The sequence below is a fragment of the Strongylocentrotus purpuratus genome, unplaced genomic scaffold (genome assembly GCF_000002235.5).
Source record: "Strongylocentrotus purpuratus isolate Spur 01 unplaced genomic scaffold, Spur_5.0 spur5_scaffold_16, whole genome shotgun sequence".
NCBI classification, from domain to species: Eukaryota; Metazoa; Echinodermata; class Echinoidea; order Camarodonta; family Strongylocentrotidae; genus Strongylocentrotus; species Strongylocentrotus purpuratus.
The window spans coordinates 28,104,593-28,132,135 of record NW_022145601.1 but is presented as its reverse complement, the minus strand read 5'-3'; the positions used below and the strand labels follow the sequence as shown (position 1 = coordinate 28,132,135).

Genomic DNA, 27,543 nt, shown 5'->3' with positions numbered 1-27,543 from the left:
AGCATATAAATGCATACCAAGTAATAGATACACATTACATTTAAACCGTTAGCTGAGAGAGGGAACTCTAGCTTCGACCTAAAAGGCAAGTAGTACATAAGATGTCATCATATACAATGTACTAGTTCATACCTACATGTACATGTACATAGAAGACACTATACAAGAAGTGGAAAGAAGATGAGAAGAAGAGGTCTGCTGACCTTACGCTCACCTGAACTGATGAAAGTAGGAGCCTCGCTAAGGAACCTAGATTTATTGGAACAGTGGGGTAATTTAGGGGTGCTGATCCCAAGCCTGTAGGGGCAGGTATCCCATTCAAACAAATTTATGTCTTCTTTACATAAAAATGATTCCTACAATGTTTAACCAGTATCCATGAAAACATTTTGGTATAAATTCATATCTACACTTCATGATCTATCAGAATATGAAATAAAGAATGATGGTAACGGGGTAATTTGTAGAGATATCCTTGATTCAAATGGAAAATTTTTTAGACTCTTTTGTAACATCAGTTTTCAAGATTAGCTCTTCCGCACATTTTCAAGTTTGCCATGCTGGCATTGCTGGTTGGATGGTGGATATTAAAGGCTGCCCAAAGGCTGCCCAAAGCCCCCTTGTAAGGCATATATTTCAGTTATCCATTTTTTCCCTCTTTTTCCCTCTTTTGAAGGTGGTTCTTACTAATTTTGGTTAGAATCCAGCCATGGGTTTTCAAGAAGAAGAAATTACTGCCACTGAGGAACTTTAGAGGCACTGCTCCAAGGCCCCCCTTGGAGGTACATATCCCTTTTCAACAACTCCCTTGTCTAAGGATGATTCCTACTAATGTGGCCATGCGTTTTTGAGAAGAAGTTGAAAATGTAAAAAGTTTACGGACGACAGACAAAATGCGAACGCGATGGCTTACTTGAACCTTTGGCTCAGGTGAGCTAAAAAAGAGAGTAAAATAGACAGAAAAAGAGTGGGAAGAGAGAGGGATAGGAAGGGAGAAGAAAGAGAGGGGAAAATAAACAAAGAAAGAGAAACCAAAAGATAGTGAAGACAATAGACAAGAGTTTAAAAAGGGAATGGAATGAATTAAATAATAAATGAGACAGACAAGAGACAGACAAGGAATGATACCACAAATTTACCTCAACATCTAATAATACATCAATGGATAAAAACACTTTCGAAAAGCCATTCAAAAGATGATTCCCAAAATAGCCACCTCCCCAATGATGAATGTCTCATTTCTTACCAGGAAAATAATTTCCTCCACACCCCTTACCCAGCGGGATCAACTCCATCACATACTGTGACATTGAATGGAAGAGAGTTTGTAGTGATAGTAGTGTTGTTCATAACTTTATCCTAATGTGTAAGTACTGAATGATAGGAGCCCTTAGTTTTTTGACCTGAGAGATTGAACAAGTAATGATGTTGTGTTTCTGTAATCTTTACAATTACTATCATATTCTTTCTGATATTCTAAAGAATATTCTGTGTGTACCAAAAACCTCTTTAACTCCCTTTGAGCAACATCAATATCATTTTCACAACAAAAGATGGCTGTATTAATTTGATATTGAAAAAAACATATGTACCCTTTGGGCTCTACCATTTAGTGCATGATTTATCTTGAATGTGCTCACTTTTCAATTTAAAACTCACTTTCCATTAAAAAAATCACTTTGAATTATATGTATTTGAACTGTATATTATAAATCTATATTGCATTTTTACATATCAAAACCATTCATTTAACTACTGCACAGAAAATTTCATAAAAATAAAAAACCAAAGGGCAATACCAAATGTGATATTGTGATAGGTTGTAAATCAATTGTGTTTGATATCTGTAGACATCTTAGGTAAAATTGCACCTTCAATATACTTCATAACAAGTCATACCCTTGGTTCCTTGTTTCCTTAATTACAATTGTGAAGTTCTACGGGCTTCAAGACAAGACACAACAAGCCCGGCAAAACAAACAAACAATATAACGGCTATCAACTCAAGCTACATGTATCTACTCACTGGGATCATATCAACCACATCAGGTGGAGGATTTGCTCAAGAGTTTAGCTAGGGTTGGGGGTAGAAGAAAAGGAAGAACACCTTTGTCAAAATCAGAAGGTCAAAAGTCAGCTGACACTGATATCTTGTTTATCCTGATAACCTTCATCTTGGGTTTTACCTGTTGGTCTTTTAACACATCTACTGCCAGAGAGGGGGACTATGCATACAAGATGTATGGGAAGATGTATGGGGAGAAGGATGGAAAGAGTTAATAGAAGTATAAAGCTTGTTTTGAGTTGAGTGTTCTCTGCATGGATTCAGTAGCATTCTCATGTTCCTTCAATCCAATATTTAGCCTATATTCTTGAAAATTATACGGAATTGACATATGACCTTTCAGTATACAACAGTGAAGCAATACTCAGTATAATCAAGGAGTTACAAGGTGATGCATCTCCTTGGTATGATTTCATCTAACTTTGCATAACTTCTTGCATAGAAAAGGACATGCCTAATCAACATAATGTCTGTTTATAGTCAAAAGTGTGTCACATAGTATTGGTCTAAGGATATGAAATGGCTTAGCATCCTTCTTACTCTTAGCAGATGTTATGGTGAAGGTGTTATGGTATATATATACATTGTAGGCTAGAGCTTGCATGCATAAATGATCCATAAAATAATGTAAGGTTTGAACTATCTTCATTGTAGACTAAACTCATAAAGTCTCAATACTGTAACTGTTTGACATCATACATATAAATATTCAACTGAATTCATTATGAACTGGTGTCAAATAGAAAACATGCACACAAGTGAGATTACTACAGTGTAATATTATACATTCATCACAGCATTTAAATTTACAAGAGGGTCTGAAGACAAAGACTATCATCTTCATAATAGAGTGGGACTAGATTTGAATAATTTATGAGTACTAGTGTAACTACTGTATATTCTTTCACCATTTCCACAGTCAAAACTAGCTAGTTCTGCTCCAGAGAATATTGTCAAAAAAAGCTTCCAAAATCTATTCTCTCTCCAGAGAATTTGCACAAAGGATGTGGATTTTCCACTTGTTTCCATTGCACCATTTATTGTTCTGTTTTATTCAAATGAATTCTAAATACCCGGTATACTGAAAGGGTACTTACAACTTGTATAGACATGCCTGCTAGAATTAGAGAGGGTGGATTTATTTGAAGTGTCTATTGTAGATAATGGTATGGACAGCTAAGTTTGGACATCAAAATAATAGAATTGAAAGAGACACTTGGATCCAAAGATAGGAAAACAAGAGGATGCCTTTTTCGGGGGAGGGGGAGAGGGGGGGGTAGAATTTGGTTTATTGTAAACTTTCATCAATAAACAATGAGCAATATTTTAAAAAAATCATCAGCAACTGAAAACACTTACATTTCATGCAAATGACATTCTGTATCATGCAACTGAACAAGCGTTAACAATGTGAATATAGTCAGTTTTTAATGTACTTTTATATTAGAATACTAAACGTACATGTAGAGGTATATGCACAATGATGCAAGAGGACCAGAAGATGCAGTCTGTCTGAACATATTTCCAAGAGGAAAATATACCACTGTTGGTAGTCAATATATACAAGGGTAAAGTAGGCATGAAGTCTATGTAAATTCAAACAGAGAGACAGAAAGTTAGATTGCAAGAGCATTTTCAGAGAGAGGGGGAGAAGAGGGGGAGAAGAGAAAGAGAGAGAGACAGAGAGACAGAGAGAGAGAGAGAGAGAACATGGGTTAACATTTTAGCAAATTACATTCTCTCATATTTATATTGACTGCCGTGCTGTCTCAATACTCCCTCGCTTGTTTGCCTTGCGATATTGGGTAATCATCAGGGTCTCGCTACACCTTCGGCCGGGCGGAATTTATTGATCTCTTTTGGGGGTTAACCAGTGAGCGAGCGGAGTAGAGAGCCGGTCTGTGCTCATTAGTGCACGCCTGTTCTGGTATGCATAACGTTGAGAGTCAGTCTGCATGGATCGTCTGTGTTTGCTTTGAGCTGGTGGGGGAAGAGGATTTCAATTCTCTCAAGTCGTATTAGATCATGCATGTCTGAGGTTCATCTCCTAATAAAAAGACATATCACTTATACAAATTTCAATAATTTCAATAATTAATTAATTCAATTTTTTTAATTTGAAGCTACTGCAAACGATACACAATTTTGAAAATGTTTTCAAATTTACATACGTTTACCTCCTGTAGCAAACAGCAAAATAGTCAGAATGCAAATAGTTGTTGCTAGGTTGGACAAATATTATGGCTTGCTCTACCTAACAACAGATATTGTATGCTCATGAATCCTAGGTCGTGGGTGCCTGTACTAGCATCAAGCCCTGCCCATATCTAATTCAATTATTGTTGTAGTTTGGAGAAGAAAATGCTTAAAACTTAAGTAAAGTAATTGAGAGTATCTAACCAAAAAAAGTAATAAACTGGGGTGTGTTTCAAGCAATTGAGTACAGATGATGGTTCCAGCTAGATCCTTTTTAAATATGAACCTTTGACATGGACAAAGGACTTACAGGAAAACTGAAACTACAGTATTCTGAGTAAAATTGTTCAATCATCATCAACTGAAATGGATGCATACTGAATGAGCTTGTAAAATAAGTATCAATAAATCTTTCTCATCAAACAAAAGTAAATAAGATATGATCATTACCATTGTGAAGTCTGATTGACTGCACTGCACAGTACATGAGCATGAAATGACATACTGCAGAAAAATGTATACCTTTACGACATGCAAATTTGAATGCAATGATCAATGATGCTGAACGTGGAGCTATTATTTTACTTTATTTATTTTGTACACCATTACATGTATGTACATGTACACACTCTTACCCCAGTGCATACAAGGTCTTAACAAAGACTCACAAGAAGTTTGGAGGTACAGGTGTAATTGAGAAAATACCCCACAAATTAGCAATACATATACCGTAGTGCAAATTTTATACAGTATATACATGGAACCTACATGTATGGTAGGTATATGGCCATTTGCTTTCCATAACCTTCTCTCTGCACTTATAGCAGAGTACCAACCTGCAAGCAAACTTTTCTCCTCGTCCAAAGACCAAAGTCTATTCTACTCAGAATAACAGTTCAGGCAGTTTAGTCCCGCCCCTGCCCCCCCCCCCCCCACTATTTATTCCTCTTTCACAACTCTGCTTTGATTAGAGAAACGACATACTGATTGAACCTTAGTGAATTGGACTCCTCAACGATTCCTGATCTATAAAAACCCTTCAGAGTCAATGGACCAGCAAACCATCATTTCTTTCCAATCATCCACCAAAATATGGCAAAATATTTCCTATAGAAATGATGACAATAAGATCGCCAGCCTCTCTTCATAATCTCCTTTCATCTCAATGTCAATATTGGGAAATACAGGATTTTCTTTTTTTAAATAGGGTTCTTTCAGCAGAGACCATTGTTAGACGAGATGTTTCTTTTGAAGGTGTTTTTTATGTAAGCCCATGTCTGTCGGAGATGGGCTTAGCACCATTTGTCAAATTGAGACTTCCAATTCTGTGCCGCCACCATGCCTTTCATATCAACATGCGTCGTCATAAATCACGCCTCTGCAATTACACAAAACATCAAAGGAGCTCAATGTAGCCTCCAGACAGAGGTGTAAAGGAGGTATTTCGAAAGGGGACAAATTTACATCGCAACAATGGCAGCAAAAAAGATACTTGAAGTTGGCTAGATCTCTATTCAGATCTCATTACAAAATAATGATATTGAGAGACTGGAATTTGAGTTGACAGGCCACACTAAGGAATGGATAACTTGTTTGTGAACTTGCAAACCTGTACAAGGTAACTCCGTACCATTTCAGATCAATATGACAAACTAATCAATTTGTCTATTGAGAGCCAGAAGGTCATTAGCTCCTATACTTAACATGTATGTACATATACTTAATGCCCTTATGGGTCTAGGCAGATGAATTATTGAATACCAGAGTGAGAAGCAGGAGAAACAACCTTGCATAGAAGATCAGAGGCCTCTTTTGGGTCTTATCACCTTATGCCTTTGCTTATTATGTTTCTTCATTAATTGGAGGAAGATGCTTGGGAAAATATCAATGCTGTCCTTGATTGGTGAGAAATAAAGCACATGTCTCTGAGCCTGGATTGCGATAGAGGCAAGTCATCGTAAACAAAAATGGATAAACAAGGAGTAAGAAACACAGGGCCCCAGTGAACAGAGACTCTAGAAATATCAATGTGGACCCATCCCCCATAAATAAGGTGGTGTTTGCTAGTTTGCAGCCCTTGATAAAATTTGAGAAGTTTTTATCAAGGTCCTGAAAGAACATTACAATTTAATCATGAAAAAATAACATTCCTGAAAAGGTCACCAAACAGCAGTTAAAATAGACTAGTATTGCCAATAGAAATCAACACTGACTTCTCAAAGCTACAATGAATGAGCTTCTAAATTTGCCCAGGATTGAACAATGGAAGGATTATCCATATTCACCACACAATTGAGTTACAAGAGTTGTCATTGAAAATACAAACAAAACTCACTGTCAAAACTGAAGATGTAAATACCAAGTAAATCTAAGCACATTTAAAAATATGTATAGATATATATCTTGCTATGGTAACAAGCAAATATTTTCTTCACCATCATATCAGTTGAGTGCCTAGCCTGAACTATTATTACAACTGTCATAAATAGTTCCCTGGGAAAACACCCACTTTTTCTTTGTTGACAATCAACAAAGAATATTTTCATTCTAAATAGTTCAGCCATGTCCCTGACATACACTGAACATGTGTAATTTTCTTACTCTTTTTGTTTTAACAGAAGTGTTTAGACAGACAAATACAAGTGCAGTGTACTGGTATATTGAATTATGAAATACTTTCTTTTGTCACTGGAAAACTTGTGAAATGGGTAGGGCGGTAGGCAAACAAGTAAGTTACTCCTGAAAATGTTATCATCATAACAACTTCATTTCCTCACTGATATCCAGGAGCAATAACATTTCACTAGAGCAAAATAGCTTTTTACAGTAAAGATTGATAAAACATGAAGAATATGAAGTAAGAGGTTAGAAATGAATCAAAATTCAATGTCAAACAGGCAATTATAAAGAAGGGACAGGAGATACAGAAGGAAGAAAAGAAATAGGTTTTACTGATCCAACTGACAAGACTAGAATGAATATGAAATGTGCAAAAGGGAGAAGATGGCAAAACCATTTAATGTATTTTAAAACCTATTTGGGGTAGGACAGCTTTGGCGAATAACTTGTCAATCGGCAGACTGCACTTTGTGCTTAAATGCAAATATGTGCTTTCAGGAAATTGAAGTATGATTGATGGAATATGCTATTTCACCAGGTTTGCTGCTTCAACTTTGACATTAAGATTTTAAGTTTCTAAATGAATGGTAAGTTGTAATATTATTGGGACTTCATGTTTACAAAGATGGTCTGAACATAAGAAAATCTAATTGAAAATTAGTACTGATCCTTTGGGGATTTCCTACGAGTCTGAAGCCAAGTAAAAGATATGCAATTTTACTCATTTGTTGGTAGAGAGTGGGATTGGGAGGGTGAGGAAAGAGAGGGGTATATCATAGATATGAAAGAGAGAGAATTCAAAGAATGGATGAGAGAAGTGAGAATGGATGAGAGAAGTGAGAATATATGAGAGAGAGAGAGAGAGAGAGAGAGAGAGAGAGAGATAGAGAGAGGGAGAGGGAGGGAGAGAGAGAGATTGATTATAAGAGAAGGAGCAGAAGGAGATGAGGTGGGGTGGGGGAGAAGAGACATGAAATTATTAAAAGAGATTACAATTGTTAGAGGTGAAAGAAGAAAAACAGAGATATTCATATATATATATATATATATATATATATATATATATATATATATATATATATATATATATATATATACATACATGTAGAGAGACACAACATATCATACAGACAGTCAGACAGGCAGCCAAGATATTTACAACAATGTCAACTATTTTGGAATGCACAAAAATAAATATTTGCATAATCTAGGTCAAGCATATCAAACATATCCCCAGAAGAATATCAACATACAATGTGCAAGTATGCCAATGGTTTACCAACTCTTGACAGCACAAATTGGTTACAAAATTGCTAACTGTATTTGGACAATGTTTGTTTCAATAAATAAAAGTTACATTTTCACACATTATAAAACAGATAAACTCTCTCAATCTCAAGGTGATATTCTGTGTAAAAGTCATTTGTTTCATGCCTCAAAGATACATGTATGTTTCAATTACTTTTTGGGGTACATTGTAAAGTAGGCCTACATGTATTGTATCTCAAAAATATTTTGGACCTGCTCAGCCCCTAAATGATAAATCCATAGCAAACAAATCAAATTGAATCATTCTTTTGTAAGTGAGTTTGGGTATCTCGTTTGATGGATGATATAGGAAGCATTCAAATATGACAAGTTGGGGGAAACAATTTTCATTTAAATTCATTTTATCCTAGTTTGCAGAGTGAATGCAGTAGACCACAAAATGAAAAATTATGATTGATATCATTCTTTCATTCTTCTTCAATCTCTCATTCTTTCTCTTATTCTGTCAGTATCCTTTTTCTTTTCTCCTCCCCTTCTCTCTCTATCTCTCTCCACCCCTCTCTATATTATTACATACTCAATCATCTATTTGAAGTTGAACATTCTCTACACTAGTCTCTCCCTCCATCATCTTTGAGATAAATCATATTCATAATAAGATTTGTTAGGTGTTGATACATCCATGCATCTATCGGTATGTATACTTTTGTGTTTCCCTTCCAATTACCACCCTCTTCAAAGCTTTCTCCTTTGCAAGCTCCTTCTAGTATTTATTCATTGCCATATATTAAAAGCCAGAAGGGCACTAATGTACCTCTATGTAACATGATATGGGCTAATGCCCTTCTGGCACTCAGCAGACCATGGTCATCTTTTCAGTCCACATTCGTCCAGTTCACTATGATATTGATTAGTAAAATACCATCGTAAATGACCCGTTAATTTCTGTATGTTACGATTCCATGCTATGCACACACACACACACACACACACACACAACATACAGTACACAGGGGACCAGTTTGATAATTAGCTGGGTATTGTAAGACCTCAAATACGTATCGAGCAGACCAACATAGCCACAAAAGGCAAACTAATTTTTCTGCTCCTATTGGTCTGAAAAGGCCGCAGAAAACGTCCCTAGAGGCAAGGAGTTGAGGATATTAATTTCTCTTTTGTTGGCCTAAGTTCATTCTCCTTCCCTCTTTAAACTAATTTTTGATGAATATACTTAATGGGGCACATGGAAAAAATAATTGAAGGTTAAAGGGAAATCCAACCTAAAATTAATAGTGAACTTTTCTTAAAGAGAGCAGACAAATCAGAAAAGCAGACTGGTGAAAGTTTGAATGAAATTGGGCAAACAAATATGAAAGTTATGATTTTTTTAAAAGTTGTAATCACTATACGTATGGCACTTCAAATTTGCTATATCTGTAGTGTCACTTTGATGAAGTGCCAGACAACTTTCCCATTTGTTCCAATACACAAAATGACTACAATGTTATTTCATCCTCTCATGGAGTAGCTGATTTCCATAATTTCCATCATAATAGTATGTCAGTCCAAGTCTGCATACTGATGGTTTGCCCATGGTACATCATCTGTGTTTGTGATACTCTAACTCATCTGTATATGGTGAGAGCCAAGGAGGGTATTAATATGTGTTAGAGCTAATGCCCTTCTGGCTCTTAGTGAATGGTAGCATCAAGATGTTATAAGAAAGAAGGGCCCACATGTATCTATATGTATGCAAGGGCCTACTTGTAGTCTAAGTTCCGCGAAAATTGATTTTAATATCTGTGTCAGCTTCACGACTGTCAGAGAGAATCTGACGCTCTTGGCTGACTTTCATTCACACGAAAGCAAAGCAGACAGGCAGACAGAGAGGGAAGAATGGGGTCTTCTCACAGCTTGCTATCAGCTACCAGCTACCACTGCTGGGATGCCCAGCCCAGACATATACCCCCTTCACACCAGAAATGTAAAACTCGTTTCCTAACAACAGTCTTATGTAATGTGTTATCTAAACAATCGGCTACATGTACATGATGTCATAGACAAATGTTCCTTAACACAAGAATATAAACTCTTTCCCCCTGCACAATCTACACATAATCTTAACTACATGTACAGCAAAATGTCCAAGCTATTTCCCATTCACATGAGACTATAAATTCTTCCATGATGTCATGTCCTAGCTCTGCTACAGCTGTGGTACCTAAACATGTACCCTTTCACACCACAATATAAACCTCTTCTCCCTCAACAAGAGTTCGTCTTCAGTTCCTCACATGTGGATGAGCTAGCAAAAATATGGTGCTGTTGTTATTTTGTTCATATGAAGCTCTTTTATGCATAGTATTTCGGTAATAAAATGAGAACTTTTATCAGAAGGAGGAATGTGTGAACAGTGTGATAATCGGTAACATTGTTCTGATTGTTGTGAGAATTGTTTTCATGAAATTATGTTAAAAGGGAATATGATGTATGGACTGTGCTCTGCTTGTCATTCTCCAGAATGGTGTAGTCTTTTCTGTCACATCCTGTTGGAAACAACACTGTAGCCTTCCTGCCACTACCTCCTAAGATGTGTAATGTCACCAGTCTGAGATGAAGACGGTGTGGGTGAAGGTGTGACAGAGGAATAAATGAGGTAGACTAAATAGACAAAATGGAATGAAAAGATGGATGGAGTGGCTGGAGAGGGTGCACAAGAATAATGCTTGAAAGGAATGAATGAATGGGCAAGTATTGAGTGGGTAGTAGGAATGATACAAAGATAGACAATCAGATGGAATGAAAGATTGATTGACAGAAGGATGGATTAAGAGGTGGTGGGAGATATATGAAGGAAGGGACTTGAGAATGAATGGATGTGAGGAAGATGGAAACACCTGTACATTAACATACTTGTAGTATAAATTATACAGAGAATTTTCAAATGTCAGCTTTATCGTATGTGTAGCTTGCTCCGAAAACATACATGTAAAGTCCTGGTTATCTCCTTGGCTGGAGGGAACAAATCCAAATCTTCTCCACTTTTGAAAATCCTTCCTCTTTATGCGCTATCAGTCCTATCCATTCATAACTTGTATTAGAGAACAACCATAATCCCTACTACAAGTCAAGCCAACATCTTTATTCATCAGCTTACAATCTATTTCTTTCTCTTCTGCATGAGGATATCGGCTTTCTAAGTTTTCAAACTCTCACCAAAGACAAAATGCACAATTGACCACAAATCTTCCTTCTCTTGGGACTTGTTCATCTCTCTTTGTTTCCTTGATCGCCATTATCCATCTCCCTCTATACATATACTGTAGGTCCATTTACACTGAGGTCCAAACTTAACAATAAAAGAATTTTCTACATATATTGTGTGTAGTTCTGTAGCAGATTTACAATAAAAAACAAATGTTCATGTTTAAACTAACTTCATATACGGGTGGACTTCCCCTTAAAGGTATTACAAAGTTTTGGTAAATTTTGAAATTTGGCTGGATAGTGATTCTTAACAATTTTGATATTTTTCGATGCCCCTATGGATGTATTATAAGCACTAAAAAATTTAGCCCCTAAAACTCTTCTGCTTTCGAGAAAAATTAAATATAAATATTTACCGGTGCTCCCGGTAAATTTTGATAAATTTGAAATAGCGCCTTCGGCCGTACAATGGTAGCTGCGACCATGACAATCTCAGAATATGCACATCTGATATATATATTCCAAACGGTAATAGCAAATCGGTCGATTTTAGTCAAATAACATTGTTTTATAGCTAAATTAATATCTTGACCTTGAGAGGGCGCTATACAACATAAAGAGTTTATTATTTACAATTTCATCACTTTAGACTCGATTTTAACCGCGACAACGATCACTGAATATTGTAAGATTGCATATGCTTATATTATGTTCATTTGAACCAAATTCATTACCCAATACCAAAACTTTGTATTACCTTTAAAGTTATAACAGGGAAATTTGCCTCTGCTCTATCCTGTGTAATATTTTGGCATTTTGTGCACCCCCCCCCCCCCACTAATTTTTCAAAATCCTTGATTTACCCATTCAGCAACAAAAAGGGTAAGGTTTGAACCTCTGTGTAAATGGGCTGATCTTACTTACATCATGCTAAGAGCCTACATGTACTGTACAATTGTAAGACTATGCTAAGACCCTTACAATGGTCAATGATTATGCATCTTGATATAGAGTCATGGGGGGGGGGCTCTGCATTCATGAGGTATGAGTCAGGTGGTCAGTCCTAATAAAGAAACAATACAGTCTAGCCTCAAGGCTGGACTAGACTAAACAAAGATCAGGATTTAGTTAACAGGAACATGTATCAGAAATGGTTTTAACAAAATCTTGAATGGCAGCAGTATAACTATGAAGAAAAAAAATGAATGGGGGAGGGCATCAGGGCAATGTGCCCTTTGCCCCTAAACTCATTAAAAAGTCACTGCAAAAGAAAAAGAGCTCACTATTGAAAACAATTCCTGGTGATAAATGTTAGAAAAAGTGATAAAAATTGTTACAGTGCCCCAAAAATATTGTGGGAGAACTTGGTTTGATGAAGAAATAAAACAGCCAAAGTATTTTCATGAATATACACATGTATGTACAGTACTATATCCATGGTACATATTTCAATTGAGACAAATCTGCCATTTATGTTACATGAATAGAAAGGGCTGATTGATTTGAACTTTGACCTGAATATAACAACAGTTGTTAAATTTTTAAAATGTTGGCTATACATGTACATGTAAACTTATATTTTGAGCTAACTATAAAAACTATTTAAAAACACTATTTTTTCAAGATGTTTAGACTGAGAAAATAAAAAATATAAAGGGCTGAATATAATAAACTAGGTTCCCAAGAGGGCATACAAATGAATGTTGGTCAATGGTGCTAGTCAAACAGAGAAACACACAATACATGTGTGGACAATATGTGGGCTAAATAATTAGCTCCATAATCAGGGGGTATAGTGGGCCTAATTTATAATCATGTTGTTAATAGCATGCATATAAGATTGTACTCTACATACAGTCCAATATAGTTTTATAAGCATACACAGGCCTTATTTGTTGTTTACAACTAAATGTCTACAACTAAATGTATTCAAGAAACACTGTAGTCTAAGGTGTAAGTGTTCTCCACACAGGGTTGGGCGGTAAATACCGGCGGTAAATTCCGGTAAATACCGTCCGGTAAATATGTAAAAAACGGGAAATATGATTTTAATTCTCTATTTATTAATAATTTTACTTGTTTTTAGCCTCATAACTGAAAATATTGTTCTGAAATAATTAGCAGCACAATACTCATAGTAGGAAACACAAACACAAACAGATTTATAAAATCCTCACTGCATACAAAATTGTACACACCCAAACAAATGGCATTTTGTGCATATGCTAATTAATAGGTATTCATGAATATGGTAATTAGCAACTGGGAACCAAAACCTTCATACAAGTTACTTTTATTGTAAAGTTTAAGATATTTGAATAAAATCAGTGAAAATTTGAACAAAATCAGGCAAGGAATAAGGAAGTTAAAGCTTTTTAAAATGACTAGTCACTAGAGGGCGATATTCAATTTGATGACATCATTTGTGGACAACTCTCCATGCCTTTTGTAAATTTCATGTTTTTCCTTCTTTCTTGTGATTGAGATAATAGAATGCAAAATGATATTCTACTTCACATGTTATAAAATCCAATCAAGAACACAAATAAATAGGAAAAAAACGAAAGAATTATGCAATTTGATGTACAAAAGGCATGGAGAGTTGTCCACAAATGATGTCATCAAATTGAATAACACCCTCTAGTGACTAGTCATTTTAAAAAGCTTTAACTTCCTTATTCCTTGCCTGATTTTGTTCAATTTTTCACTGATTTTATTCAAATATCTTAAACTTTACAATAAAGGTAACTTAGTACGAAGGGTTTGGTTCCCTTTAATGAAGAACACCATATATTTTAAAAGATTAAAAAAAAAAGAACACCATATCTAGATTAGGTGTATATTTGTTATCTTTTTCCTGTATTTTTTTCCAGCATTACATAATTACAGACAAAGACAAACACACGAACAAACACACACACACAAATAGTACACACAAGAGCAACCATACTCACCACCGTTGTTATTATGTTAAAAATTGGACAATCCCTATGAACAAGTGAGTGGAAAAATATTTTTACCGGTATTTCCCGGTAAAAAGTGGTAAATACCGGTAAAAAGCGGTAAATACCAGTAAATACCGCTTATTTCCTGGCGTCCGGGAAATAAGCCTCCGAAGTGGGAAATATGCCAACCCTGTCTCCACAACCTCAGTTTTTTTTCTCCATCTCATGCATTCTTCTTCTTCTTCTTCCTCTTCTTGTATTAATACTAAGTAATAGACTAAATGAATTACTTGTTCTCAAAGGGCCCTCCATGTTCTTAGCCATGCAACATTTCCTTTTTCCTCTCACATTTCTTTCTAACTTCCTTTTCTTTCATAGTATTCTTGTGTATTCACTCTTTTCTAAATCTTAATCTAGTCAATATAAATAAATTCAGTATGTGCCAATTATTATAATTCAGTAAGCTCAATTTGTTTGCAACACATTGCTTATCAGTTCTATTCCAATGATTGAAAAAGAGAAGAAAAAAAAAACGGAAACAGCGCACACAAGAGGACTTTGAAGGCGCACACAATGTATGCATTGCAGAATATGTGGCCCCCTGTGGGCATAGGAAGTTTTGATTGTTATTAGATCTTATAAAAACCAGGTGATTGTTGGACTGATTAAAATACGACCTGAGTTCAAGTCAGGGGTAACACATGAACCCTGTTCCATCTCCAAAAAGTTCACCTCTCGGAGAGCGACATGTGTTGGTGTACACCACATGTTCTCCTAGCAGGAATGGTATTACATTAACAAACGGGGTAATTTGGTTTAAGCAGAGATTGCATTGAATAGAAACTTTCATCTGTTTTTCTGTTAGTTAGTGTATCAGTCATATTATCAAGGTAATTCCCACTAGTTATTTTTTATTTTGTAATTTATCATATCATACATTGTATGTTTAGAGTTACAACAGCATGAATTCTTTGTGAAAGTATAAATGAGCTAACACCCTGCTGACTGTATAATTGAATTGTAAGGAAGCTACACTAATCATCCCTGATAACAGTACTGCCATATTCCAGAGCTTTACACAAACAGGTACATGTACCCATGACACTTGAGCACCTACAATCTATTCAATTTAAATGTAGCCTACATGTTAATCCTGCATGACCCTCAAAATCTCATATTTATGAACAGTTCAGTCTGGATCCCCTCCCAAGGTGTAGCTCTGCATAATTCTCCTCCACCTCTGTCTTTAAAAATAACCAAATTGTACATGTACATCATGTTTATATTTATTTTGCATATTGCATAAATAAACATAATGAATACTTACTTGTACATGTAAGCTGCCCCCACAGGCCCCACCCCAACAAAAAAGGTATATTGAAAATGTGTATTGTAGCAAGGTTAGTTTATATCCAATGCGTTAAAATCATACATCTGAAAAGGTCACCATGTCACACCAATACTTAGTTATCTGAAGATAAAACAACTGTGCAATGAACCAAAGATAAGAGGTGTCAGCAACTAAAACAATTTCCTCATTGAGCCCAAATTGCTCTCCCAGCAAAATTAAGGAGTAATTACAAGTACAACACACTTGGCATATGACTCATTTACTTACAGTACATTGTTGCATTATGTAATCAATGATAAATAGACAAACAAATAAGGTACATGTAAGTGTTTTATTTGAGGATTGTAAATGAATTAAGATTAGCTCAATTACCTGCAATCCTCTAAAATGGTCATTTGATTACCTATCCTCCAGCTTTTAGGCTTTAAAGGGATTGAAAGTAGATATTAATAGGGTACATGCCTTATCATTATAGCGCTTAGAGACTTAGGTGGTAAGCGCTTTATAAGTAACGTTCTTCTTATTATTATTATAGTCATGACACCATTGTTTAAAAGCTTTCTGCTTAATATTTTAAGGAAGAACAGTTCCTAATTACCTTATCCGAATCTGAGGGTTTTTTTCTAAGCTGATCTCAGATTGAGTGAGGGTACATATTTTATTAAGTACTCACTGAGATATACTATTAAAAAAAACACCAAACAAACAAACAAGGAAGGTAACCTTTCCTTCTTGGTCAACAAATTACAAAGTGAAAAGAGAAAATGATAGCTTCTTGCTCTTCCAAACTTTACCTGTTAGAAATACTACCTGAAGTACTGTATGTTGGATATTTCAAAGTGATTTGGGCTCCCCAGAGACACTTTGCAAAAGATGGATCAATCTATCAAAATCATGTCACACAAAGCATGCAATATCTGCTCCAGGAAGAACATAACCTCTTTCAAAGTATGCAAACTATGTGACATTCAACTGATCTATACAAAATAAACAACTTTGGTCTTTAAATTAAAAAAAAACTTCTTATTGGCATAATAAACCCTGAGCTACCTATCAGATTTGTCATTAATAACAAGAAATCATTGACGATGGAGGGTTAGAGGTAATTACTCTAGGATGGCCGCCAAAAGGGGCACAAGAATGCCCCTCTTTGTACCTGAAGTATAGAGGCTGAAAATGAGTTTCTACATGCAGGTTGGATAGGTTGTTAGGCTCTCTGCAAGTGCCGTACTTGGGGGAAAATTATTGAACAATCATTTCAAGGTATTCAAAGCCATAGAGTTCTTCTGCTTCACTAAAAATGACTCTTTTTATCATGCCTTTTTTGAAAAGGTAATCTGTCTATTGATTGTAGAGATCCCCTTCTTTGCAATCCCGAAAATATTGCAAAGCTTAAGGAAGCCCTAATTGCAACTGACTGGAGTGATGTTTTACTTGATCAAAATGTTGATAGCTCTTTTGAAAACTTCTTTCGAAAATTTATATTGCTGTATGATGAGAATATACCTATATGTAAAAGAGATAGTGGAAATCACAGGAAGATCCCCCGAATGCCATGGATTACAAGATCGCTATTGAAATCGATCAATAAGAAAAATAAGCTATATTATAAATACAAGACAACTAAATCAGAACAGTCACGCTTGAATTACACCAGATATCGGAACACCTTAACTACAACATTACGTGTTTCAAAGAAAAATTACTATTCCACTCAGTTTCAGGCAACCTTGAATGATATAAAAGGAACATGGAAGGTAATCAAAAATATTTTTAAAAGCAACAGTAAAACATCCAGCATAAGATCTCTGCAAATTGATGGAGAATTAGTAGATGATACAAAATCTATTGTTGAAAAGTTCAATAATTATTTTTGTAGTATCGGTCCGAATTTGTCGGAGGGTATTCCAAATTGTGATAAATCATTCCATGACTTCTTAAAAGAACCTAACCAGCAAAGTTTGTTTTTAATGCCAACAAATGAAGTAGAAGTACTCAGTATAATACATTTTTTGAAGATTGGAAAAAGCCCAGGCTGTGATACTATCTCCAACAGTCTAGTTAAAAACTTAGCAGTAGAAATCGTACAGCCATTAGTGCATATATTTAATTTGTCACTGACAAATGGCATTGTACCCAGGGAGATGAAAGTGGCAAAGGTTGTCCCAATTTTTAAGAAGGGTGACCCAAAACTATTGACGAACTACCGACCCATTTCCCTATTAACATCTTTCTCTAAAATTCTTGAAAAACTTATCTATGTGAGAACTGTAAAGTTTCTCAATTCAAGTAAAATGTTTTCCAACTTTCAATTTGGCTTCCGTGAGAAACATACTACCACCCATGCTATACTGCACTTTATCAATAAAGTTTCTTATGCTATGGACAACCACATGCACACACTTGGAATATTCTTGGATTACTCTAAGGCATTTGATACAGTAGATCACAAAATATTGTTATGTAAATTATCCCATTACGGGGTCAGGGGTGCTGCCCTGGATTGGTTCAGGAGCTATTTAGCTGACAGACAGCAATTCGTATCCATAAATGGTTTTGATTCAGAGTTACAAAATGTCAGCTGTGGAGTCCCACAGGGATCACTTCTTGGTCCTCTTTTATTTATTCTTTATATAAATGATTTTCAATATTCTTCTGATGTATTATCCTTTATTTTGTTTGCAGATGATTCAAGCATATTTTTTTCACACAAAGATGCACAAGTTCTTGTGCAAACAGTTAACTCAGAGTTGCGCAATATTACCTCATGGATTCATGCTAATAAACTGTCTCTTAATCTTACAAAAACCAATTATATGATATATAGCAATTCGCTCAAGATGTTGCCCGGCGACATTATGTTCAACGGTGTTCTGATAGACAGGGTAACATCAACTAAATTTTTAGGTCTTTATATCGACGAACAATTGAAGTGGAAAACTCATGTAAATAATCTATGCAAAATATTATCAAGGAATACTGGTGTAATTCGTAGGTTGAAGTCTACTCTTCCTAAAAGCATATTACTTATCTTGTATTCAACTTTAATTCTACCTTATATTAATTATGGTGTGCTTGCTTGGGGCAAATCTCTAATAACACAATTAGATAAAATATTCTTGGCTCAAAAGAGGGTAATAAGAACAATCTGTAATGCTGACTTTCGTGCTCATACAAATCCTCTTTTTTATCATCATAGGATTTTAAAGGTAGAAGATATTTATTATATGCAATTGGGTTCCTTAATGTATGATCTCAACTCAGGTGTACTGCCACTGGCATTAGCCAAGATTTTCAAGAGAAACAATCAAATTCACAATTATGCCACAAGAGGTGCTTCTGCATTCCACTTACCCCATGCAAGGACAAAGTTTACTCTCAACACTTTAGTTTGCACTGGACCAAGGTTTTGGAACGCTCTTGACTCAAGCATTAGCCATTCTGTCAGTATATCTGTCTTCAAACGTAAACTGAAATTGTACTTATTGAATAATTACTTAGTTGTTTCTTAATCTGTAGTGTCGTGATTTATATTTGAACTTAATCCATTCCCCAATTTACTACTGTATAGCAACTGCCGACTTACCTTTTCCTTTTTCTTTCCTTTCTCGCCTGTAGCTAGCTTTCAGTTTACAGTGAAAGTATTTTTTTTTTCTTTCTCCCCCCCACTCGAGCTCTCCCTCTCTTTCCCACTCCCGCCCCTCTCTTCATTTCTATATCCCACATCATTATCACTCTTATCTCCCCCTTTTGTACATAGTCTCTTCTCCCCACCCTTTTTTATTACTCAGTTAAACCATGTGTATAATCATATGGTTATTGTTTATAGTTATTTGTTTTAGTACTTTAGCGCCTTTGACGAACATTTCTTTTATTAATCTATTATATAACCAGGCTGTTCTTGTTGTTTATGTTATTGTTTTTGAGGGACCTGACCTCTACAAGCTAAGCTTTAATTAGGTCTCCTCGTCTTTTCTTCTTTTGTTTTCTCATGTAAATGCATTGTGTGAACTTTATTCTTATAAGTGTTTCCTCTTATATACTTTGCATGTTATACATTTGTTAAATTGTACTACATTTATGTTGGAAGAAAGACAAATAAACTTGAACTTGAACTTGAACTATATATTATAAGGACACAAATAGAATGGCAGATAATGACATTTCACAGGAGAACAAAAAATGAACAGTGATTCTATTTTAGGACAAGCTTGCTGCTTGGTTACAGAGGTACGTTGCAATATTCTTCTGTCCCTGCCATAATGGTGCGTGTGAATGTGTGTTTGGGGGTGGGGGGGTGGGTGTTAGCCTTGGTTTTCAACATCAAACAGGTTTGCAAAAGTATATCGTAGCCCCAATGCCCCTTACGCCCAGTTGTCAATTAATGATGTGACCCTTTTTTCTCTTGATTTCCTTGTAAACTGTGTTCTGACCAACATAGTAAAAGATTTATTGATCATGAAATTGTTCCAGTTCACAAGTAGTAGATGATATACTTGAGAGTTGACAGATAAAGGACAGACAAGAGCAATACTCTATCATTTCTAACATTTTTCCTGCTCCTGAAGAAAAAATTGTTTGCTGGCAGTTTTGCAGCTGTTTCTGAGGTCGAAATAAAAGTGCATCTTTAAAGTTTACTGATTTATAGCAACCAAACAGCTGAGAAAAAAAAAGTTAAAAATTGATATTAAATAGAAGTGGGGTTCAACAAATTACAAATGTGTCTATGTGTAATTTCTTTGAAAGGGCACTGCAAGATACAGATGCAAAGAAACAAATATACATGTATATATAGAAGAGCTGGGGTTTACTTTAGAGCAAACATACATCAGCATAGTGATAGTCATGTAGAGGTACTGTGCTTCATATTCGCTCATTAATATATAATTGCCTGAATGACACAGAGATTAGGTGTTAAAGAGAGGAACTCGGATTACAAACAGCAATTAACTTTGACATGAGAGATTTGGTGATTCATTTAACTGTAATCCTTCTTTGATAGTTTATAGTGATGCGTACCAACACTTGACAGAGAAGAACATACAGCCTTTGTGCTTGTCTTTCATTCAGAGGGAATGAGGGCACACATGTACCCTAATTATAGAATTGAAAACTTGTAATAGCTATGTTCACACAGATCCATCATCGTTTTAAACCTGTGAAACCTGGAAGTTATGATTCATTGACAAGGGTTCACACACGACTTTAAACATTGAGTATTCAGATTTAACAACAAACCAAGGAAAGTTTTGTAACCACAAAGGCATCTGCAAGGTCCTTACATGTAACTACAAGATAACTTCGAAGTTTAAAACCATAAACTATTCTTAAAGTTGACAGACTACTGTGGATGAAACAACTGTGGGTTGGAAGGAAATTCATATTCCCCATTAAAGATAGGCTGATGGTTTAAAACTTTAAACTTACCGGTATCAACAGAATCTCTAAAATAGAAGTGATCAATCCCTTGAATATTAGATTCTGTAACTGTAACATGTACATTGTAGATGTACTATCATGTACAGTGAAACCACATTCGCAACAGAAAGAGGTATCTACCGATATCTAAAATGTTGTTCAAAACCTTGTGGGGGGGGGGGGACAAAGTTCTCATTGCCATTTCCTTTCATGAGTTACAGCTTGCAATAATAAAATAGGAAGTTTATCATTTCTTAATGTACTCATGTTTTGGCACTTGCCTATTTTCTTCCATAGAATAAACAAGACATACTTTCATGCATAACCTATTGTAAACAATGGGAAACTTTCATTAGAATTGGACCTACAACATGGCACAGCAAGAAAGAGAAGGGAGAGAGCGGGCAAGAGAGGAAAAAAGGGACAAAATGGAGAGATAGAGAGAGAGAGAAAGATAGAGAGAGAAAGATGGAGGGATAAAGATAGAGAGAGAGAGATTGGACAGAGAGAAAGAGAGAGAAAGAGAGAGAGGGAGGAAAAGAGAGGGAGAGAGAGAGGGAGGAAAAGAGAGGGAGAGAGAGAGAGAGAGAATGTGAAAACATGACAATACCTCAATAACCTTCATAGTCTGTGTCTGGTATAAGATGACATAAATCTACCAAACATTAATGGTTGTGATGACTTCCGGCATCCTCCTCCCACCTTATGGTGCACACATGTTCACCAAAATCCACCTCTTTCATCCCTCAGAGATTTACTTATTTTCCCACAGGTAGCATCAAATGTAGACAGGTACAGATGAGCGTTTAAAGGTTAGTTTTAAAACGATGCTTCAGATTCTTCAAAAACAAAATCTCATATGCCCTAAATGACTGAAATTATTGTGCACCATCATGTACATGTAGGACAAATATATGGGATAAAAAGAAACAAACCCCTAATATTTTTTAACTTAATTTAGTTAACATATTTTTCAAGTATTAAAATAAAGTGTATTTCATCAATTGTTCATCTTCAAAATAAACCAGTTTGGGCGCTACACTTCCCATTCTAGTAAGCTCATTAAACAAATTGTTGTATGTTGAGAGTCACAATGGTGTTAATACAGGGCCCAAATATTAATGTCCATCTGGCTCTCAGCCGATGATATTTTTTCTATCTATTAGGTTTTAACTTGCCACATTCAATTGATTATACAACCACTTATTTTAAACTTTGAAAACAAAGTTCATTCACTGGCTGAAATGTAAAATACAGACAGGAAACTGCACTGGCTAGATAATGGTGGAATGGTTTTTTAAAAAAGATAACAAACATGCTCATCGGTACTGTCATACTGTACATACGTGTACATGTAGCTAAAACAAAAGAAAGTGTATGACCATCCTATTCTATGTATCGAGGGAAGAGGATATTATGTAACAGCTGAATAAATAAGATGCACCAATATTTTTATCTTATCTATCACAACTTCTCATGGGAAATCTCAAATGCAGGTTGAGCAGCCCATCATGTCCTTTATATACCGGTATATAACTGGTCAGCTTTTTAATCATATTTATTTTTAGCAACCTAAACAAACTTTCAGATGCAAAATTGCGAACCCACTTTAGATCTCAATTCCCCATCTCTTCACACACACTTTCTATTTCAATACAATGCGTAATAAAAAAAAATAGATACAGAGAGAAAGAGAAGAGTTGGAAAGAAAGAGGGATTCAGAAGGAAAGATAAGAGAGAGAGAGATTGATGAAGAGGGTGATAATAAGCCTAATTCCTGACATAATGTACAACCAGTCTGCAACCCATTTCAAAGCCAGACTATGAAAGTAAAAGGAGGGAGAGAGCAGGAGGGAGAAAGAATGGAGAGAGAGAGAGAGAGAGAGAGAGAGAGAGAGAGAGAGAGAGAGAGATGGAGGGAAGAGGAAGAAGGAGGGAGAGAGAGAGAGAGTGATGGAGGGAAGAGGAAGAAGGAAGGAGGGAGGGAGGGAGGGAGAGAGAGAGAGAGAGAGAGAGAGAGAGAGAGAGAGAGAGAGAACAAAGGGAAAAGGGATGTTAAATGAGTGATAATAAGCCTAATTCCTGACATAATGTACAACCAGTCGCAACCTCTTTCAAAGCCGGGCTATGAAAGCCCCCATCATGAGGAATTTTACAGTGTACTGACAATAGGAAAATAGTAGAAAGAGCGCAAATAGTAATGTCTGCCCCAGACAAGGGAACTCAGTTTAATTCTCTTTAGGACCAACTCTCCAGACAGGCATCAATGAAAAGGATAAGGTGAGGTAGTGGCAGATCAATGAGCTTTCTACAATCCAGAGAAGTACATGTATGTCAAACTTGTCTATAAACATATATGTATAGGCTATAGAATAGAGTAGAACTTAAAAGTACATGTACATGGAGGTGGTGTTTCTAGACAGGTTCTACAACAGTTCTTTCTAGAGGGAGATACCATTGTCGGTTCAGAGCCAGAAGGGTATTAACTTTGTGTCAAAGTATTTGTGTTAATGCCATTCTGGCTCCAAACAGACAATAAAGGTGACCTGCAGTGACCACTTTCAACAGTTGCCCTTTATAGGGTGGTGGCCCCAAAGAACCATTGGACTGTATTCACTGCAAACACTTTCAATACAATGTTTCTTGAGACTGTCTTCTACTTTTTGTTCACCTCCCGAAATCCTGAAGAATCTAGCAGGAGTAGCAGGTTATTCAATGCATGTTCCATGTGCAACAGGATGCAGGGCTTAAAACTATTTACAAAGTACTCTTTGTGCGAGCAAAAAAAGGGTTTTCTCACTTCTAGCCTGTTGTTTGGTCTAGGTTTCCATACAGAGAGAGAGAGAGAGAGAGAGAGAGAGAGAGACAGAGAGACAGAGAGGGTGCACAGAGCCAAAATCAGTTGAGATAAATTATTCCTGTAACATTTACCGAGTTCATGCAGGGCATATGAGTGGGTGGATTTGAGGAAAAAGAAGAGGTGCGATGAAGAAATTTTGAGCTCTGGAATGCCACAGTTGGGCAGAAATAAATCTCACAAGTCTACAAACTGGGATCATGTTCATGATACATGACCTACATGTACTAACATGTACGGGTGAGGGGGTAGGGTGTGGATTGGGAAGGAGAAGAGGGGCAAGTGGAAGAGTAGGGGCCTTGGTATAAACATACCAGCAAAGTATCAAACAATCTTTACAACTTTTTATCACACTGTGCACCCTAATTTTGAGAATTTTTTAGAATGAATGCACTGCCTGATCTCAATATAATTTCAAAGGGTGTAAAAATAGAACCATTTTTGTATGATCTCCTCAGTCAGATATTTGACAATGCGATGGTATCGTACAGAGTTGTGATCAACAGAGTTCTATTGAACAGGGTCAAAGTAGGGACAGCAAATGACATTGAGATTCCTTTATTCTTCAACTGTGAGCTACATGTAGTATGTAGGCTATTTGGTGCAGGTTTGAGAAAAAGAAGTCTGCTTTTACAAACTGTAGGGGTGCATTTCAAATTGTTGTCACTGCTTTGTATGGAGAAATGTGTATGGGTCTTATTTGTTGATCTATCAATCATGCACATATACATGTAGATGTTATTTAGTGGATGATTTTGAAATGAAACTTTAGTGGCCATCTAGCTCAGTTAACCTTTCAATATTGGACAGGTAATTATAAAGCTAATTTAGGTCAAACATATCGTTACAAGTGCTTTACAAAATTGGAGTGCTGTGTAAGAATTGTGAACTATCATTAATAGGCCTAATTTTCTCCATGCATCACTGCACTTTTCATGTTTTGAGAGTTATATTTGCAAGTACTTCCTTATGTATGGAGTTCACAAGTTTAATTACAAGGCCAGCATTATTCATGTGTTACATTAAATCATGTGCACAGTCAATAAGAGTACAAAATACACTGTATGTGAAAAGCCATATTAAAGTTTCTTGATACTTATGTATGTTCCAAAACAAGTGATACAAAATAACGAGCTACAGAAATTGTTAAGAATACAGTAGCTAATAATAGTTTATAGAATAGAGCAGACCAATTAAACATTCACCACAAGTTGAATAATCTATAATTAATAAATTTCTACTCCTTATCAATCATCATCATGCACGGCCACCAATCATAAATACCATTACTTACTTCCATCACCACTATCACCTCCATGCTTCAAAACAATCAGTACCACAATGATCACAATTATAATTTTGCAGCTTTGATACGTACCAAATACTGCAGCCTCAGCCTGGACCAAGTTATTGAGGGTGATTCTGATGACGCTAGAGTTCAGCATCAGGTGTCCATTTCCATTTTTATTCATCATGAAGATTCTGGTTTCGCCTGGGGTAACGGCATTGTCACAGATCGCCGGGTCGCCAAAGCCGCCGATCTGAATCGTATTGCCGTCCATAGGCGGAACAACATTAGAGTACAAAGCTTCGGACCCTTTGAACACGCGAACGACTTCGATGTCGCAATCGTACATGATAGTCCTAGGCTTCCTCATGATACGGTGAATGTAACCCGAGATGACCACATTAGCGATTTCTTCGCGTTTTTCCACGGGATATTCCTGACAGGTTTTACCGTTTCGCCGGATTTGCACTCCGGTGACGCCCGGGAGCTGCTCCATCGCTAGGAGACAGGCGACCGCCACCAGCACAGAGGTGAAAAACGCCAAAAGCTGCATGGTAGCAATCGAGTTTTAATCACTTTCAAATTGGAAAAGAGGGATGAAACTATCTCAGAAGTGAGATGATTTTATCCTGGGTATGTATATTCCACACGATTCTCAATTCCTAAGTGAGTCGGCGAGCAAAAGACGAAAAATACCAAGCTTTATTCTCCAAACTGGAAAGCGAAACTTCCAGCGGTGTTCACCGGCAACCAACTCTACGCCAATTCTGCGCCCTCTCAATGTACACAAAGTCTAATCTATCCGCATCGAACAATACAAAACTTCCGATATATACATCCGCAGGTACCAGTACAGTATGCGTGCGTACGTTCGTTCGGGCCCCGAAGTTTTGCGAAGAGAGTTCCAAAGTGCAAATGAACAAAGGTCTCTCTCGCAAGTCGCAAAGTACATGCTGGTATTTGTGGCCGAATCTTTTGGGATTTCAGTAATAGAATTGCCACCGTCGTTATCTTTTTCTTCATTTAGATGGATGAATTTTTATTGGATCATTAGAATATATATATATATATATATATATGTATATATATTAATAATCAGTTTGTGATATGATTATGTAGACAAAATGATGGAAGTGAACTGAAACAACAAATGTACACCTTCAGTGGCGGATCCAGGGCGGGGGGGGGGGGGCGAAACAGCCCCCCCCCCTATTGGCGGCGCAAAAAAAAGGGGGGAAAAGAGGAAGCCGAAAAGAAGATAAAAAAAGAAAGGAGAAGAGAAGAAAAAAAGGAGAAGAGAAAAGAAAAGAGAAGAGAGAGATAGAAAACGAGAAAAGAAAACGAAGAAAGCCCTCCCCCCCCCCCGAAATTTGTGTTCCCAAAATCTCTGAAAAGGGTTACTTTTCACGCAACAAAGTCCGGCCCGTACTGACTTTAAACAGCGGAGATAGAGGGGTGCTTTCAAAGGGAACATAAATGCGCGTATCATAGATTACACTGAGTGGGTGGGGGGAGGGGGGGGGGGGTGAGGAGACAAAAGTCGGGTGAGAAAGGGGGAAAGACAAGGAAATAGCGCTAAGTGACAGTAACGAAGAATAAGGGAAAAACTGTAATCGGGAGATTTGGGGTCATTCCAGTAGGCTTGGCAAACGTATAGAGAGGGCCGGGCCGTCCGCATAAAATCTCGAGCCGCGGATTCAAAGTTAAACGTTAAAAACAGCCCCTGCGCTACAAAGGTCACCACTTTTTAGTGAGAAATTTGAAAAGGGCACAATATTTTGGATGTCTTTGAAATAGAAGCTATTTGGATTCAGCTCATACCAACTCGCTTGGGCTTGTATTTGAACTCATGTTGGTAAAACCATGGATTTAGCCATGGTTGGTGTAATAGATCTTTCATTTCTCCTAACCTACTTGTGTGCTATCACAATCATGATTGTTTCATTTTCCTTTTAAAGCAGGCGCGTAGCCAGGGGCGGTAGGGGCAGTAAGAGGACTTAGGACGAAAAAGGAGCAGACAAGGAAATATTTTTGAAATTCTGACAAGTCGAGAACGGTACAACGAATCGTCTTCTTTCTCTAATAATCTAATGAAATGTCAAAGCTTCCGCGCTTCGCAAGGGAGGGCCGGAACTGAATTCACACAAGGATTGAGAGTCGCGAATGGTACAACAAATTATCTTCTTCCTCTAATAATGTAATGAAACGTCAAAGCTTCGGCGCTTCGCGCGGGAGGGATAAAACTGAATTCAAACAAGGATTTAGAGCCTAGAATGGTACAACAAATCGTCTTCTTTCTCTAATAATTTAATGAAGGGTCAAAGCTTA

The 27,543-nt window shown here is 36.5% G+C and overlaps 1 protein-coding gene and 1 long non-coding RNA gene across 2 annotated transcripts; both read right to left on the bottom strand.

Moving 5' to 3' along the window:
• On the bottom strand, window positions 1-26,103 carry LOC100890608 (agrin). Its single transcript, XM_030987221.1, has 3 exons — window positions 25,306-26,103; window positions 1,247-1,301; window positions 1-249 (listed from the first exon to the last, which is right to left on the bottom strand). The coding sequence occupies exons 1-2, from the start codon at window positions 25,766-25,768 to the stop codon at window positions 1,273-1,275; spliced, it is 492 nt and encodes a 163-aa protein (XP_030843081.1). The 5' UTR covers window positions 25,769-26,103; the 3' UTR covers window positions 1-249; window positions 1,247-1,272.
• Window positions 1,832-10,073, bottom strand: LOC115924620. The gene is made up of 3 exons (XR_004064390.1): window positions 8,854-10,073; window positions 6,475-6,476; window positions 1,832-1,844 (listed from the first exon to the last, which is right to left on the bottom strand). It is a non-coding gene; the product is annotated as an uncharacterized LOC115924620 (long non-coding RNA).
• Window positions 26,104-27,543: the final 1,440 nt, after the last annotated feature.